At 44.3% G+C, this 18,239-nt stretch overlaps 1 protein-coding gene across 10 annotated transcripts in view; it reads left to right on the top strand.

The window, feature by feature from the left end:
- Positions 1–18,239, top strand: part of TAMM41 (TAM41 mitochondrial translocator assembly and maintenance homolog) — an 81,113-nt gene that overhangs the window by 25,789 nt on the left and 37,085 nt on the right. For all 10 annotated transcript variants that reach the window (XR_012646961.1, XM_075005157.1, XM_075005153.1 and 7 more), the window contains 4 exons: positions 9,690–9,840; positions 11,889–12,034; positions 13,540–13,705; positions 14,867–14,929. Coding sequence is in view for 9 of the 10 variants with exons in the window: in XM_075005157.1 (XP_074861258.1) it covers positions 9,690–9,840; positions 11,889–12,034; positions 13,540–13,705; positions 14,867–14,929 (526 nt within the window). In the remaining variant the exon portion in view is untranslated. The remainder of the gene's footprint in view (positions 1–9,689; positions 9,841–11,888; positions 12,035–13,539; positions 13,706–14,866; positions 14,930–18,239) is intronic.

Genomic DNA, 18,239 nt, shown 5'->3' with positions numbered 1-18,239 from the left:
GAGATACACACGCCGCACCACCGGGCAGCAACTCCACTGGCTTATTTCGGGCCTCCCTCTCTGTTCCTCCAACCAATTTCGCCGTGGCTCAGGCCACCGTCACCATTTTTGGGCATGGATCCCCTTGAGTACTATCACAAACCAGCTTCACCACTATCAATGTCGTCACGGAGATCCCGCTTTTCCAGACATCATGGGTACACTCCCCGATCATGGTCCAGGTCTCCATCACCGGGCCCTTGCCCATGTTGCTATGGTCGTTCTCATCATGCTGAACACAGACACCGCAGGTCTAGATCCAGGGGCAGGTCCTCTCCTACTACTCGTCAATACTCCGGTGTACTCGCTCTGGGACGGGAACGCAGTTGTCCCATGGGGAATTAGGTCCAGAGTCCCGAGACTTCCCTTCACAGCCCACCAGGGAGCAAGTATACCACCGAACTCGGGAGCCAGAGGATTTGGGGGGAGGCTTACCCCAGCGGTTCCTCCTCATCCTCCCCAGATGAGGCCATTGCCCCCGGGGATGTCTCCCCTCCGGATGACCTAAACAATTCCAGGAGCTGTTCAAAAGAGTAGCGTTCACGCAGGACATTCAAATAGCAGAGGTGCAAGAGAAGCACCATAAACTCCTGCAAAATTTGAGACTCCCGGCTTCATCTAAAATCGCTATCCCGCTGGACGAAGCCATTATGGAGTCAGCCACTAACATGTGGCAGACTCCGGCCTCTATTCCGCCTACAAACAAGAGAGCGGATAAGAAGTACTTCGTCCCAGCCAAGGGCATGGAGTTCCTGTTTAGGCACCCACAACCCAATTCTTTGGTGGTTGAATCGTCCCAGCAGAGGTCGAAGACGTCTCAGTACAACTCAGGGGGGTCGGATAAAGATGCTAAGAAATTCGAGCTGTTCGGCAGGAAGGTTTACTCCTCCTCTACCCTATTATTGAGAGTGGCAAATTATGTGGCACATCTATCAAACCATAACTTTGACAATTACTCTAGACTCAGTCCTCTCATGGATTCACTTCCGGAGGAAGTGTTAAAGGCGATTGTCCAAGAGGGCTACGCGGCATCGTGGATGGGAGTCCAGATTGCCCTGGACATGGCGGACACAGCGGCACGTTCAACAGCCGCATCAGTGGTAATGCGTAGGGAATCCTGGCTCCAGACGTCTGGTATCCCCAGAGACCTACAGGCGAAGATCGTGGATCTTCCTTTTGACCAGCAAAAGCTGTTTGCAGACTCAACCGACTCGGTCCTCCACTCCAGCAAAGACTCGAGGGCCACACTTAAGACCTTGGGTATTTATACTCCCCCATACAAGAAAAAGAAATTCTATCCTCAGCAAAAATGCTACACTTACCAACCACAGCACGCACAATATCAGCGAGGCTATGACCAAGGGTGCCATCAACAGCAGCAGTACAGGGCCCCCAGGCGACGTTCTCAACAAAGCCGTACACCCTCGGGGCAAGCCCAGAAACAGCAAGTTTGACGGGTATGTCGAGGACTGCACTATCAACACCATCGCTCAATGCCATTCTTATCTCATGTTCCATCATCGCCTCAAACCGTTCCTCTCCCAATGGCAAAAGATCACAACAGACAAATGGGTGCTAGAAATTATAGCCACGGGTTACACGATCCCCTTCCAGTCACATCCACTGACAAAACCTCCCACCCGGCCCTATCTCAGGGATGCTGCCCACGAGGCGAGGCTGAAGCAGGAGGTAGATCACCTCATGTTCATAGGGGCGGTGGAAAGAGTGTCGGAACAATTCCAAGGGAAAGGTTTTTACTCACGCTACTTCCTAACAGAGAAGAATACAGGAGGCTGGAGGCTGATTTTGGATCTACGGGGCCTCAACCGTTACTTGCACAAGCAGCATTTTCGAATGATTACAGTTGCCTCCATACTTACGGCACTGGACGATGGAGACTGGTTTGCAGCCCTCGACTTACAAGACGCTTACTTTCATATAACAATCCACCCGGCACACAGACGCTTCCTCCGCTTCATGGTCGGCGGGGGACATTCCCAGTACAGGGTTCTTCCGTTCGGCCTATCCTCGGCACCCAGAGTCTTTACCAAAACCCTGGCAGTGGTATCAGCCTACCTGCACAGACAGGGGGTGTTTATTTTTCCATATCTGGACGACTGCCTACTTAAAGGGGCCTCAAAGGCAGAGGTCCTACGCATGATCCACGTCACCGTGAACACGTTTACTTCGCTGGGCTTAGTTATCAACCTCGCAAAGTGAAAGACCAAACCCACGCAACATATAGAGTTCATAGGGGCACGCATAAACTCTATCGCATCAAGAGTATACCTGCCCGACGTCCGCTTCCATGCCATCAACTCCCTGGTGCAAGTCATGACGTACAGCCCGGCAGTGCCGGTCCTAACGTGCCTGCAACTGTTGGGGCACATGGCGGCAGCGACGTTTGTGGTACAGAATGCCAGATTACACATGCGAAGCCTGCAGCATTGGCTGGCGAGTGTTTACAGACCAGCATTCCACACTGTCCACAGGGTAGTGTCGCCCACGACGGAGGTGCGCAGATTGCTAGCGTGGTGGGAAAATCCCAAGAACCTGCTAGTGGGGGTGCCCTTCCACCAACCACAAATTTCTATTTTTCTTACAACCGACGCCTCCCACGTAGGATGGGGAGCGCATATTGGCAGCAAGGTGACGCAAGGGCCATGGTCCCCTGTGGAACAGATACTGCACATAAACATACTGGAGCTCAGAGCAGTGTTCAATGCGTGCAGACATTTTCGGGAATACCTGCACGTCAAAGTAGTCGGGATCAATACCGACAATACCTCCACTATGTTCTACATCAATCGACAAGGAGGGACATGATCCTGTGCGTTATGCGCAGAAGCAGTCCGATTGTGGAACTGGTGCATCGTCAACAACGTAATGTTGAAAGCCTTGTACTTGCCGGGCGCCCACAATGTGAAGGCAGATAAGCTGAGCAGGCGCTTCGCACTCACGCACGAATGGCAGATCCGCTCCGACCTGCTACAGCGCATATTTCGTACATGGGGGTTTCCCCAAGTCGATTTGTTTGCTACCCAGTACAACAAGAAGTGTCCCCAGTACTGCTCCAGAGCAGGAATAGGGCGGGGGTCCCTGGGGGACGCATTCATGATTTCATGGAAGGGCCCTCTACTCTACGCGTTTCCCCCCACAACGCTTATCCACAAGGTTCTGCAGAAAGCCAGAAGGGAGAGAGCTCGCATGATACTCATAGTTCCAACTTGGGACCGGCAACAATGGTCTCCCTTGCTTCTGCGCATGTCGGATCGTCCACCACTCCCCCTACCGGTGGTGCCGGACTTACTCACGCAGGCTCAGGGGTCCATAGTGCACCCGCACCCTCAGGGACTACGCTTACAAGCATGGTTAATCCATGGCTCAGCGCCTTAGAGAGCACGTGTACAGAGGGAGTACGACAAGTCTTGGAGTGTAGCCGAAGGACCTCCACCAGGAGGACTTACGAACAGAAATGGACACGCTTTACAGCCTGGTGTTCCGCCAAACAGTTAGCTCCCCTTGACGTTCCTATAACTGTATTACTAGAATACCTATTGGACCTCAAACGAGACGGGCTTTCTCTATCCTCGCTAAAGGTCCACCTCGCCGCTATATCAGCTTTTTGGCATAAAGAGGAAGGGCCCACCGTATTTGCCCACCCTATCATCACAAGGTTCTTGAAGGGGCTGGTAAACCTGTACCCCCCTCGAAAACCGCTACCGCCGTCGTGGAGTTTGGACTTGGTGCTCAGCGCGCTATTGGGACCACCCTTCGAACCATTAGCCATGGTACCCCTCTGACTCCTTACTATGAAAACAACCTTCCTTCTTGTGATTATGTCGGTCCACAGGGTGAGCGAGCTCGCAGCGGTGATGGCAACGCCGCCCTGCACAGTATTCTCAAAGGAGGCAGTAATCTTACAGTTACACCCAGCCTTCTTTCCAAAAGTTTCCTCGGAGTTCCATCTTAACGAACCAATAGTTTTACCCTCGTTTTACCCGAAGCCTCGCAGCTCCAGCAAGGAGGCGTGCCTACATCTCCTAGATGTGAGAAGGGCGTTGGCCTTTTACATAGACAGAACTAAATCCTTCCGGAAAATGGACAGGCTTCTGGTGTCTCTCGCTCCCAGGTCAAAAGGGGAAGGCCTCTCTTCCCAGAGAATTTCAAAGCACATTGTGTCCTGTATAAAAATGTGCTACGAGCTTCAAAAGGCCCCTTTGCTGGCCCCGCCTAGGGCTCACTCCACCAGGGTGGTGGCGGCATCAACAGCCTTCTTCAAGGGAATCCCATTAAGACATCTGTAGAGCAGCGACCTGGTCATCCTACGACACCTTCGCCAAACATTACACCCTGCATCGGGTGTTCGATGAGGATACCCGTCTGTCAACAGCAGTCCTCTCGGGGGCAAGCTGCACATGAATCAATTACCCACCTCCTTACTTGGGTTTCTGCTGGGTAGTCGCCTATTGTGGCGCACCCACGGGGACCACTCGAAGAAGAAAGAAAAGTTACTCACCTGTAGTAACGATGGTTCTTTGAGATGTGTCCCCGTGGGTGCTCCACCACCCGCCCATCCTCCCCGCTTCGGATCTCTGTTTGGTGTTTTTCAGGAGCATCCGAGGCAGTTGGTCAAGGAACTGGCGGGGACAGGATCGCGCACATGACCGAGGGCGCGCAAGGGAGCAGCGCGCATCGGCACATGCGCGATCCCATGGAAACTGCTAGAAGAATTCTGATCTGCGGCACCGGGCGAGCCAGACACCTATTGTGGAGCACCCATGGGGACACATCTCGAAGAACCATCATTACTACAGGTGAGTAACTTCTCTCTTTCTTCACATGAAAGATTCAGACTTGGTCACCGTAAATTCTTTAAATTTGTCTTAAAACTTACATATGTGATGTTCATGCAAAGCAATCTCATTCTCTGCCCCTTATGTGAGAGTGTTCCAGTGAGACTCTATTTTATTTTATTTTTTAGAGTGGTCTCTGAAAAGCCCAGGCCAATACTCCAGTCTGTTTTTAAAGATTTTGAAGTTCCATGCATTGATGATTAAAGTATATATAGTCCTGAGCTGGTCAGAATGAGGTAATAGTATTTTCATAGTACTTGATCAAAAATTGCTAATATTAAGGCATTACCAGTAAGTCAGTTTATCACCTTAGCAGCTAGCTGATATTATTTGGTGGAACACATTTCAGTAAGTCTGTGGGTATTCAGAAAATTCGTTCTATGGCTTCAAATGTTTTCAGCTTCATTTTAGGCTCACCGGTAGCTCTTGCAGCATACCCTAAGAGTAGTAACGAGGGAGAGCTGTGCTGGTCTATATACTATCAAAACAAAAAAGCAGTCAAATAGCACTTTAAAGACTAAAAAATAATTTATTGGGTGAGCTTTTGTGCTGGCTAACCGGTTTGTGGATCATGAGTGTTTTTATGTCTGTTTTGTGCTCATTAACTCTTTGTCTAAGAGAGTTTGAAGTCTGTCCAATACTTGACTTAACTGCTTTTTTGTTTTGTTAGTATATAGACTAGCACGGCTTTCTTTCTGTTACTGCTCTTAGGGTATATATTGGACATGTGCTTTGAACCGGGATGGGAATTTTGAGTCATTATAGGGGCTCATTTGCTATTTTTGATTGTCTGTGCCTTAAATATTGAGTCTGTTCTGGTATGGCTATGGTCTGAAGAAGTGGGTCTGTCCCATGAAAGCTCACCTAATAAATTATTTTGTTAGTCTTAAAGTACTACTTGACTGCTTTTTACCCTAAGAGCAGTGTAGACTCTGTGATAAGTAGAGCTAAGCTACATTGGTTGGAGTCACCAAGACCACCAGATGGTATTCACCCAAGAGTTCTGAAGGAACCCAAAAGCGATATTGCAGAGCTACTAACTGTAGTTTGTAACCTGTAATTTAAATCAACTTTTGTTCCAGATGACTGAAGGATAGCTAATGTGATGCCAATCTTTAAAAAGCGCTCCAGAGGTGATCCTGGCAACTACAGGCCACTCAGTCTGACTTCAGTACCAGGCAAACTGGGTGAAACTCTAATAAAGAACAGAATTATCAGACACGTTGATGAACATAATTTATTGGGGAGGAGTCAACACGGCTTTTGTAAAGGGAAGTTGCGCCTCATCAATCTATTAGAATTTTTTGAAAGGGTCAACAAACGTGGAGAAGGGGGATTCTGTGGATGTGATGTACTTAGATTTTTCAGAAAGCCTTTAACAAGGTCCCTCGCCAACAGGTCTTAAGCAAAGGTAACTGTCATTGGATAAGAGGGAAGGTCCTCTCTTGGATTGTTAACTGGTTAAAAGATCAGAAACAAAGGGTAGGAATAAATGGTCGGTTTTCAGAATGGAGAGAGGTAAATGGTGGTGTCTCCAGGGGTCTCTGCTGGGACCAGTCCTATTCAACATATTTATAAGTGGTCTGGACAAAGGGATAAACAATGAGGTGGCAAAATTTGCAGATGACACAAAACTACTCCAAATAGTTAAGTCTCAAGCAGATTGTGAAGAGCTACAAAAGTATCTTAATAAATCGGGTGATTGGGCAGCAAAATGGCAGAGGAATTTAGTGTTGATAAATGCAAAGTAATGCACTTTGGAAAATATAATCCCAGCTATATATATAAAATGATGGGGTTTGACTTATCTGTTACCACTCAAGAAAGAGATCTTGGAGTCATTGTGCATAGTTCTCTGAAAACATCTGCTCAATGTGTAGCAGAAGTCAAAAAAGCTAACAAAATGTTGGGAATCGTTAAGAAAGCAATACATAATAAGACAGAAAATGTCATACTACTTTTGTATAAATCCATGGTATGTCCCCATCTGGAATACCGTGTGCAGATGTGGTCACCCCATCTCTAAAAAGATATATTGGAATTGGAAAAGATTCAGAAAAGGGCAACAAAAATGATTAGGGATATGGAACGTCTGTCACATGAGGACAGATTAATAAAACAGGGACTTTTTAGCTTGGAAAAAAGACGATTAAGGGGTATATGATAAAGGTATATAAAATCGGGACTGGTGTGGAGAAAATAAAGAATTGTTATTTACCCCTCCTCACAACACAAGAACTAGGGGTCACCAAATGAAATTAATAGGCAGCAGGTTTAAAACAATAGGAAATATTTTTTCACCCAACACACAGTTAACCTTTGGAACTCCTTGCTGGAGAATGTTGTGAAGACCAAGACTATAGCAGCATTTAAAAAAGAACTAGAGAAATTCATGGGGGATAGATCCATCAATGGCTATTAGCCAGGATGGGCATGGATGGTGCCCCTAGCATCTGTCTGCAAGAGGCTGGAAATAGGTGACAGGAAATTTATCACTTGATGATTACCTGTTCAGTTCATTCCCGCTGGGGCATCTGGTATTGGCCACTGTTGGAAGACAGGATACTGGGCTTGGTGGACCTATGGTCTGACCCACTATGGCTGTTCTTATGAGTTAAACTCAAATTGCATATTTTAGATCAACTTTTCCCTGTAGTGTAGGCTATATCTACACTACAGGAGGGATCAGTGCTCTGAGATCGATCCGCTGGCATTTGATTTAGTAGATCTAGTGAAGACCAGTCAAAGTGATCACAGATCATTCTCCAGTTGACTATCTTACTTTACCTCGGATGAGAAGAGTAAGAGAAGTTGACAGGAGAGTTTTTCCCATCCTTGCCCCAAGGTGTAGAGCCTGCAGTAAGTCAACCTCAGGTTTGACCATGGAGTTACATAACTTACATTGATTCCCTGTGGTAGTGGAGACATAAACAAACACCTCCGTTGTCTTCCAAATTCACACAAAAATAACAAAATTGTGTGGTGTCAGATTTGCCGCAGTGTATTGGGACTTGGCTCTATTATTAACTCTCGTTCAAAGTAAGATTCCAAGCGTATTAATCTGTTTCTCAGACCTTTCTTTGTCCAGGTCCTAATTACATGAAACATTAAATCGTGTAACTAGAAGATTTCTTAGTTTCACTTTCAGAATCTGATTTTGGCTGGTCTTTTACTTTCTCAAATCATATAGATGTTCTGTTAGAGCCAGGTGTTGAGTTTGGAACAGACCTTGGTCTTCTCTTTACTTTCTTTGGGACAAGACATTCATAGGCTAGCACAATGCCTCTGTTTGCAAAAATGCATGATGCACCAATTGCATCTACTAATTCCACTCTTGTTTGAACAAACCAGAGTTATAACAGATAATAGATGTTTAGCTGCTAAATTGTGCGTTCCAGGTACAGGTTTTTGTGCATTCAAGGTGCGATTTTAAAAATCATCTAAGTAATTTGGGCATACACAAGCCCATTAACTTTCAGTGGTACTTCTACTCAGTCAGCTTCTGCAAATATATATGTAACTTTCTAGTAGCGCCGATACATGTTAGAAAATCTGTTTCTGATAAGTAAGGCAGTGCAGCGTTTCCTAGCAGAAACAACCTCAGCATGAACTAAGGACAAGACCCCCACACTGTTCTCTAGGGTGTTGCCTTCTTCTGAAGGAGCAGTTTATTTTCCCACGTAGCCCAAAGTAGACAAGGTTCTGCGTTAAGATGTGTTTTATCATACTAACAACCAGACTCCTATGCCCTAGTTCAGGCAGATTTAGGGTTGTTAGGATCTATAGTTATTTGAAATCAGTTGGAACAACTTGGCTTTACTTCCTAGAAGCAAACTTCTCTCTGGCTATGTCTGTATTAGCCCAGAAGATCCACTCACTCAGGATTGATCTTTGGGGTTGAGTTTTGCGTGTCTAGTAGGGACACATGAAATTGACCTCTCTGGGTCCCAGGCGACCCCTGTATTCCTCACAAGAAGTGAGGTCTACAGGAGAAACTCTCTCATCTATCTTCTTCAGTAAGGATAACCAAGTAAGCAGAGTGCAGATACGTCAGTCTAGTTAAGCAGTTGCAATAGCTAGAATTGCGTATCTGCAGTACTTACTTTGTCTAGTGTAGATATAGCCTCAGAGTTGTATAGATGTACTCGAATTCTGTGTTCCATTCTGCGTGCATAGGTGACTGTCGTTTTATTCTCTGTCTGATGACCCAAGGAGGAGTTCTACACATCAATAGATCACAATAGGGAAGCAGGATTCTGCTGTGTTGGAGAGAGCTAATTTGTATAAGGTCCATTTCATAAATTCCTAACCTGTCATACGATAGATAGCCAAAGAAACTGCAAGGTGCCTGTTCAGCAATGAAAGACATTTAGTTTCCTGTTTTTCAGGGAGAGTGCCTCACTCTTATGTCATTCGTGGCTTTTTTCTCTCTCTCACTAGCCTAGTGGGTGTTCTTTCTTCATCAGATGTGTATTTTCTTTTCGTCACTCGCTCAGAATTGCTGTTTTGATTAACGCTAGGATGTATTTCTAAAAGAGGGAAAGACAAAGAGCTCTGGACATAAGAGAAGAGCTGAGCTAATGGCTTTCCCTCATTGCAGTAACTATTGGCTATTGGTGCTAAAAAGGAGGCATCTACATAGAAAAAGGACACACTCTAGATTTAATTAACTACATCATAATGTGATTATTTTACATTAAATATAGTTTTATTTTGACACACTGCCCTCAGTAATAATTCCAGGTCTGTAATGAGTGGTACTTTCCTTGCTTCCAAATTCTGATTCTTTTTCAGGTGAAAATACTGACACAGAATGAAAATGGCAAGCTACAGGCTGCCCTGATTAGTAATCTGAAGAGTGCAGTCACAGCAGCCTTTCTCATGTTACCAGAAAGCTTTTCTGAAGAAGACCTCTATATGCAGATTGCAGGACTCTCCTATTCTGGTTAGTAGATGTATTAGTGTTTCTCTCAAAAACATAGCCTCTGTTTGATAGGATGTCCTACTTTGTAGCTGGAGCTCTAATACTGCACAAACAGTATCATCAGTAGTAGTAATACTAATGTATGGTAAGCTCAAGAATAGAAGTGATTCAGTGATTATTGAACAAATGTATGAATAATCACGGCCTCAATGAATCACTTCTGTGTGAAGTCTAATATGGCATTTGAATTCAGAGGTTTGCTCAGCTGGAACAAGATTACGTCATGCTGCATTGGGCCTACAATATTTCATGCTCCAGCAACTTTGTGAGAATTTGGCTCCAAAGGAGACACTGAAATGTTCTGAGTGATAGTTACTGTGTTTCCTGAGATGTCAAAAGCACACTTGAGAATTTAGTTTGTGCCTTAGATAAGGGCATGAGTTTGTTTGTTACCGTGAGCTACCTCAACATCCTTTTGTTTTTCATATTGTGCTTTCAAGTCTCAACACTTGGCACCTTTCTACACTGTGTAAGAGCTATCTGGTCAGTATTTTGACAGATACTAAAGAGATTTATTGTTCATTAAATATTATATTTTTGTGATCAAATTTTTTTACAATCTGTTTTTATGAAAAGCTTTTTCTAATGCTGTAGTTGCCATTATGGAAATTATAACTGTTCAAGTTCACAATTATCAGTTTTTAAAGCAATCCATTCTCATTTAATTTTGTATTCCCTCTTGCAATGTTCTAATATTTTGGAAGAATGGAATAGCAAATACTTTATTCATAACAGCTGTTTTCATTTAAAAGACTTCAAAACTCTCTGTATGTTATAGATGAATCAGTTCACCTACCGCTGAAGTGCAGTCACTGTTGGGGGTGAAAAGTGTCATACATTCAGCCATCACAAAGATACTAGAACTAGGTGGACTGGTACAGGGTGTTTTAGGTAGGCACACTTACTGGTGGATTACATAATCACCCCAGCTGGAATCTGACCGAGTCTTCTCTGAAAAGTGCTGTGGGATTTGCAGTGACCACAAGGGGTCATGATAATTCTTGACTATCATAAGAAACAGTTCAGTTAATACAAAAGTGGGAGATCACTTACTTGACTAATAAATGTTGAAACTGGCTCTACTGCGTGAATAAAATTAAAGTAATAAAATTCCTATTGGAGAACCTTTATGAAAATAGGTGCATATTGATGAGATTATGGACAACATTTGATTTGATGCTGTTGTACTAAGTCTTGACTGTGTTCACAATCCAAGAACAGTAATCCCTAGATTTATGCAGAGGTTGCATCCTGGGCAACCTCTGCGTAAATCAAATGTTGTGTAAATTGGAGGTGCAGGGTGGGGAGATCCCATGAATTCCAATGAAACCATGAACCTTATTCTAATAAATATAGTCAAACCTGATTGGGGTGTGCTTACAGTCCACTCGCTTGTGAACATAGCACACGTGGCCAACAGTTGGTGGTCCAATTATCTGGGAAAGTGATCAGTCCAACTGATCTACATATACTCCTTTCTCACAACCAATGCTGGGAACCCGTGGAGGCATGGTATCATCCTTGACTAGCACAAAGGCACCCCGGGTTCAAATCACGCTATAGACAGCAGTTTACGCACATCTGACAAGTTCCAATAAGAATGAAACCGCTAATGTGGTTTCATCGGAACCTTATTCTGTTAATATTGTCTTGTGAGAGCTAAATTCATAATTGGGCTTTTCAACCATTTTAGAGAGACAGGATTGACTTCTTTCTTTTTTGAATTAAGTAAAAACATCAGCACAGAGGGCTAGTGGAAGCACAGCAGGGTGTGAGCCAGATGCCATCTCTGGGTTATTCGCCTTGAGCGGGCGGGTGTCCAGAAAGCATTTTATTATTAGAAGACTATCCTTATTGAATGCATGGGGCTTTAGAATAATCAGAGTATAAGGAGCTTCAAGTGAATGGTGTCTAATTCTGTGCCGTGTTAATTGCCTGTGTGGTCTGTGGCTTTATGTTCTTTATTCCTGATTTTATGTCCGTTGACTTATTTTTTTCCTTTGGTTTAGGTGATTTCAGAATGATAATTGGAGAAGATAGGTCAAAGGTGCTAAACATAGTGAAATCAAATGTTCCCCATTTTCAGAAGCTCTACAGTAACATATTACAGGAGTGCCCTCAAGTGGTATATAAGCACCAGCTGGGCAGGCTAGAGGTAAATTGTTTACATTGTACATTTTAAACCCACGCATGGAATTGCTTTATTACTTAGATAGCAGGAATTACACCAGTGTGAATTTCTCTAATTATTCTTGTTTACATCTATTATGCTTTTGTTACTCAAATAGTTCCAGCGATTATGACACATATACCAATCTGTAAATACAAGGTTTAGCTCAAGCACAGTATACTGCTGTTCAACCTTTCAAGGGGACAGGAGGAGGCTGGTTTAAACAGGTGGCTTGATGCATGTCATTGAGAAGCAGCAGATTGTGGAGCGTAATAGATGAAAACAGGTGGTTTGCAACAAAGAATTGAGCAATAACTCATAGGTCTGCAACCAAATTAGCTTAGTTTTCAGTGAACCCAAAGAAGTTTGAGTTCTAGCCACAGAGTTCAATGAGAAAAATCCAAACTGAGCCCTGGCATCATGCCAACGTAGTCCATGATCTGGAAGTCCATCCCTAGAATTCAAGTAGCATGAGAAGGTCCCAGGGGATTAAGATTCACTCTTTGGTTTGGAAGTACATCATCAGAGCAGAAAGTACCAGAGGAAATGACTGGACCTCTCATTCCATGTTGCAAGTGATTCTGGGCTTACATCACAAAAGTGAGGGTGTAGTGTCCTTTCTAATCTGTTCACTTAGCCCCAGCATGCACATTCTAAAGATTGGTGAAATATAGCAGCCAAAACTATGAATCCCATAAGTTGCAGACCAGTAGTTGTTACCTCCTTTCTGTTCACAGAGAAACTTTGCAGTGGATTAAATATTTTAAGTGAACTGTTTGTTGAAAGAATGGAATTGTTTATTTGGGATGAGAGGATTTTTTTCAAGACTTATTAATAAGTTGAGAAAAAGAACTGAAAAATTTAGAGCAAAGGATTGTGATGAAAACATTTCCTTCAAATTACATGAACCTGACGTGCAAAGATTAAAGCAGATGAGAGATGTATTTTTCAGTTCTAATGAAAACTAACTTTAAAATAGTATGAATGGCTAGATACAACATTAATAATTTTGCCTAATGCTTAAACGTTCAGCACATGGAATGTTGTGTCTTTTGAGTCCTTGTTTTGTGCTTTTATTTTGAGTTGATTAAAAATGCATGCATGCAATTGTATTTCTGACTTGCTTGCTCCAAGATAGGATGAGCAAATTGGATCAAATTAAAAATTGAATCTTGTGCTTAGATTGCCTGTCAAGATCATGGTAGAGATGCTGCTTTTACAAAGCACCAGGAGCTTTCACTTCTGTTGCCCATGACTCTGCGTGTGTACGCAAGTGTATGTGTAATAGACTCTATTACCTTTCTGCATATATATGCAACTTCTTGGATTTATGATCAGAACAGCTTTAGCAAGGACCAAACATAACCAAAACCATTCTGTACTCCACTTGGAAAAGTGTGGTTTTTGTGTTAACCATCTGTCTCTTTCCTACATGTAACAGTTGACTCTGAGTTCACAATTTTCCCTTTTTTTGTGTCTGTGATGTTCAGATTGATAAAAGTCCAGAAGGTCAATTCGTGCAGCTAATGGCTTTGCCAAGGACTCTTCAACAAAAGATTACTTGTTTTGTGGACCCTCCTGGGAAAAACAGAGATGTGGAAGAGGTTTTACTGCAAGTGGCCCATGACCCTGACTGTGGATCAGTGGTACATCAGGGTAGGTCTAAGGTTGCAGGAAATGCACTCTCAGGTTTGAAGTATATGTAAGAACTAGTTTTATTATACTATATGGCAACAGCTTAGGAAAATATAGTCCAATAATTTAGAGGGGTGGAGAGAGAAGAGATCTTGAGATGTTATATTGTGTCCAAATGCTTAATTTTGGGATATAGTGGATGCAAACACGATCTCATAACTTCATGTTGTTATAGCACCTTCCACTTTTCTAGAGGGGAAAAAAACCAGGTGCTCACCTTCTGGAGCTCTCTCTCTAGATCAGTGTGGAGTCATGCTAGCAAGTTAATGTGTAGATGCTTGTGCTGCTGTCACCAGTGTTGCACTTGTTCTGTAGATAAATGAGAAAATTGAAATTTTTACAGCACTGTATATCTTGAGTACTTGACAAGTGCTAAAAATGCTTGCTGCACTACTGTGACATAGAAAGTAGTGAAACTACATAGTTGTGGTTTTGACTGAGATCACATCGTAAGTCTGTCATAGTAGTGGTGTTGGTGGGGGCCAATGGCAGGTTTTAAATAGCCCTGGGGGTATCAGGCAGGACTGGAAGGTGCACAGTGTTTGGAGAGAGAATGGAGATGCCCACCCTTCCTTTGTTGTGGGTGCCCACTGGCTCACTAGGCAGATTTGAGAACTGGCATTGGCCCTAAGGTAAATTGAGTTTGAGACTGTTGGTTTTAGGACTAACCAAGAATGAAGATCCATTGTGCTTGACACTGTGTTAAAACAGAGGAGCAGACAGGCCTTTCCTTAAAAAGGGCAGGGGAAGAGGGCGTAAAGCTGTATGTGGAAAAAACAGTGAAATATGAAAAGGCAAAGCCCTGCAGAAACTGCATGGTGATAAAACATGATTGAATTGCCTATGAAGGGGGAACTGAGTAAAGAAATACAGTAGGGAACACTGAATAAATGGAACTAAAGTTTTTAGTAATTACTACAAACGTTTTTAAAAGAGCATTTGGAACAAATTTTTAAATCAGCTTGACAAAGCAAAATAGAAATTTTTGCTAAGATAATTGCAAGTTTTACTTCCAGTCTGCTTTATGTTATAACTGGAGAAATAGTTAATGTGCGGGGTTTTTTAACTTAAAAGACTAGGATGGATAACATCTGCTTATTTATACCCTTTCTCTATACACAGGCATTTCAGGAATTGTGAGAGCTTCCAGTCTAATACAGAGTTCTAAAACCATATTAACAGCTGGTAAGAATATATGCTATTATATACAAATGGACCTTTTGGTTTCAGAAAGTACAAGTCTTAAGACCTCAAGTTCTCTTTTCACAGAAATTCAAATTATAGCCTTTTAGGTTGTAGAAAGGAGAGACAAGCCACTGGCAACTTTTATTAGTAACAGACTTTCTGTTTTGTCTAAATGTTGGAAAATTGTGAAAAGACAAAGGGAATCTGAAGTGGCATGTGGCTGGAATTTGAAGAGAGAGAGAGAGAGAGAGTGTGTGTGTGTGTGTGTGTGTGTGTGTGTATAAGTGTAAGTAAACTAAATAGTTCTGCTCTGTAGACCGCTTGGCTAATTTGTACTGAAATTCTGCTCTTCCTGTGTTCATGAAATTCTATAAGGAGTTAAATTCCTCTGAAATTCCCTCAGGACTTCTACATGTTTGGGGAAAGCAGCATGAGTGTAGAGATTAATGATGTAGACTATAGATTAGAATTTTTGCTGTAAAAATGACACTATGCTGAGCATTTACTGATAGAACTTTCAGAATATATGTAAAATAAATATTCCTGTTAATATTAATGTTAAAAAGATTGAGCTGAGAAAAATTAGTAGACTGGAGAAATGAGAGGGTTGGGTAACTTTTCTTCCTTCATTGAACAAAAAATATCATCTTCTCCAGTGACGCTTAGGAGGGAGATTCCATGGTAGTTGTAACAGTCGCTTCTGTCTCCTTTGTTCTTATACAACGTTACAATGTTAGCGTCGCGCGTATCCTGTGGAACCTCACCCTCTTTCCAGCACAGGCACAGTAGCTCATGTAAGGGTTCCAGGAGTGTGTCCGCGGCACATTTGATTACCTCTGGTGGTATACCATCCTGACCAGGGGCCTTTCCTGCTGCAATGCTGTCGATGGCTCTCTTCAGTTCATCCACAGTCAGTTCTTGATCCAGTTCGTCCATTACTGGTAGGAGCTCGACGGCATCGAGGGCTGTGTCAACCACAACGTTCTCGCGTGAGTACAGCTCGGAGTAGTGCTCAACCCAGCGCTCCATCTGTTTGGCTTTGTCAGCGATGACTTCACCAGATTTGGATTTCAGAGGTGCCATCTTGTTCTGGGTGGGTCCTAATGCCTTCCTCATACCCTCGTACATTCCTCTGAGATTACCAAAGTCGGCACAGGTCTGGATGCTGCTGCATAGCTGGAGCCAGTGGTTGTTGGCACAGTGCCTGGCTGTCTGCTGTAGTGTTCTTCTGGCCTCTCTAAGCGCTTGCTGGGTACTCTGGCTCGGTGAGCGTTTGTACTCCAGGAGTGCAGCACGCTTCTTTTCAATGACTGGAATCATCTCATCAGAGTTAGATTCGAACCAGTCGTTCGTGTTTCTAGCTCTTCTTGCAAACACCGACAAGGCTGTGTTGTAAACTGTATCCCTCAGATGTTGCCATTTGGATGTCGCATCGGCGCCCCCAGGGCCACTGCGCAGATTTTCCTGGAGGGTCTCTCTGAACTTTTCAGCTTTCTCCGAGTTTGCCGTCTTTCTGGCGTCAATGCGGGGCCTTCCAGCAGGTTTAGAGCGGTACAGCTTCTTGGGTCTCAGCTTGAGCTTGGAGCAAACTAGCGAGTGATCTGTATCACAGTCAGCACTATGATAGCTGCGTGTCAGAAGGACGTTTTTGAGGTTATTACGCCTAGTGATGACCACGTCTAGTTGATGCCAGTGCTTCGAGCGTGAGTGTCTCCACGACACGCTGTGCTGTGGCTTCGTTCGGAAGAATGTGTTTGTGATGCACAGATTGTGGTATGTGCACAGTTCAAGGAGACGCTGTCCATTGTCATTCATTTTTCCCACACCGAAGTGTCCTAAGCAGGAAGGCCATGAGGCCCAATCAACTCCAACTCTTGCATTGAAGTCACCCAAGATGTACAGTTGTTCACGAGCAGGTATTTGCGCTACAGCAGCACTAAGCACATCGTAGAACTTGTCTTTTACTTCTGGTGTGGCGTACAGGGTTGGAGCATAAGCGCTGATCAGGTGGACAGTACCAGTGCAAGTTTGAAGCGTGATCTGAAGAAGTCTTTCTGATCCGCCCATGACTAAATCCACCATTTGTAGAAGGGTGTTTCTGACAGCAAAGCCAACACCATGCTCTCTGGGCTCTTCTTGGGCTTTACCCTGCCAGAAAAAGGTGTAGTCCTTTTCCTGTTCGCTCGCGTCATCCTTGGCAGACTCCAGAAGATTGCTGAGGGTGTACCCCGAATCGCAGTGCGGATTCCGCGCAGAAAGGTCTACCATTGACATGGTCTTCTCTCTAAGGCAGCTGCAGGAGAAGTGCAGGGAGCAGAGAAAGCCACTCTACATAGCCTTCATCGACCTGACCAAGGCTTTTGACTTGGTCAGCAGGGATGGTCTGTTCAAACTGCTCCACAAGATAGGCTGTCCTCCACAGTTACTCAAGATGATCTAGTCGTTCCACGAAGACATGAGAGGAACCATCCAATATGACAGCGCATTATCGGATGCTTTCAGAATCAGGAGCGGCATCAAACAAGGATGCGTGCTTGCTCCGACATTCTTCGGGATCTTCTTCGCACTCCTCCTGAAGCATGCCTTTGGATCTTCAACAGAGGGCATCTTGCTGCACACTAGATCTGATGGGAAACTGTTTAACCTTGCAAGGCTGAAAGCTAAGTCTAAGGTGCGGGAAGTCCTCATCAGAGACATGCTGTTTGCAGATGCTGCTGCTGTAGTGTCTCACACAGAAGACCAGCTTCAAAAACTGCTGGATCGGTTCTCCAAAGCGTGCAAGGACTTTGGGCTTACCGTCAGCCTAAAGAAGATGAACGTACTTGGTCAGGATGTTGCTGAATCCCCATCAATCAGCATTGACAACTATACGTTAGAGGTTGTCCACAAGTTCGTTTACCTCGGGTCCACCATCACTGACACCCTGTCATTGGACACTGAGCTAAATAGGAGGATCGGAAGAGCGGCCACAACTCTGTCCAGACTCAGCAAGAGAGTGTGGAATAACAACAAGCTGTACACTCACACCAAAATGCAAGTCTGCAGAGCCTGCATCCTCAGCACCCTCCTTTATTGCAGCGAGACTTGGACCCTGTATGCCCGCCAGGAAAAGAGGCTGAACGTCTTCCACTTGCGCTGCCTCAGGCGCATCCTTGGAATATCATGGAAGGTCAGAGTGACCAACACCGCCATCCTCGAGCAAGCTGGAATCCCAACCATGCACACCCTCCTCAGGCAGCGTCGACTCCACTGGCTTGGCCACGTCCACAGGATGAATGATGGAAGGATTCCAAAAGACATCCTGTATGGT

The sequence above is a fragment of the Carettochelys insculpta genome, chromosome 11, assembly GCF_033958435.1.
Source record: "Carettochelys insculpta isolate YL-2023 chromosome 11, ASM3395843v1, whole genome shotgun sequence".
Taxonomy (NCBI): Eukaryota; Metazoa; Chordata; order Testudines; family Carettochelyidae; genus Carettochelys; species Carettochelys insculpta.
The sequence above is the reverse complement of the archived record's forward strand: the minus strand, read 5'-3'. Positions and strand labels throughout refer to the sequence as shown.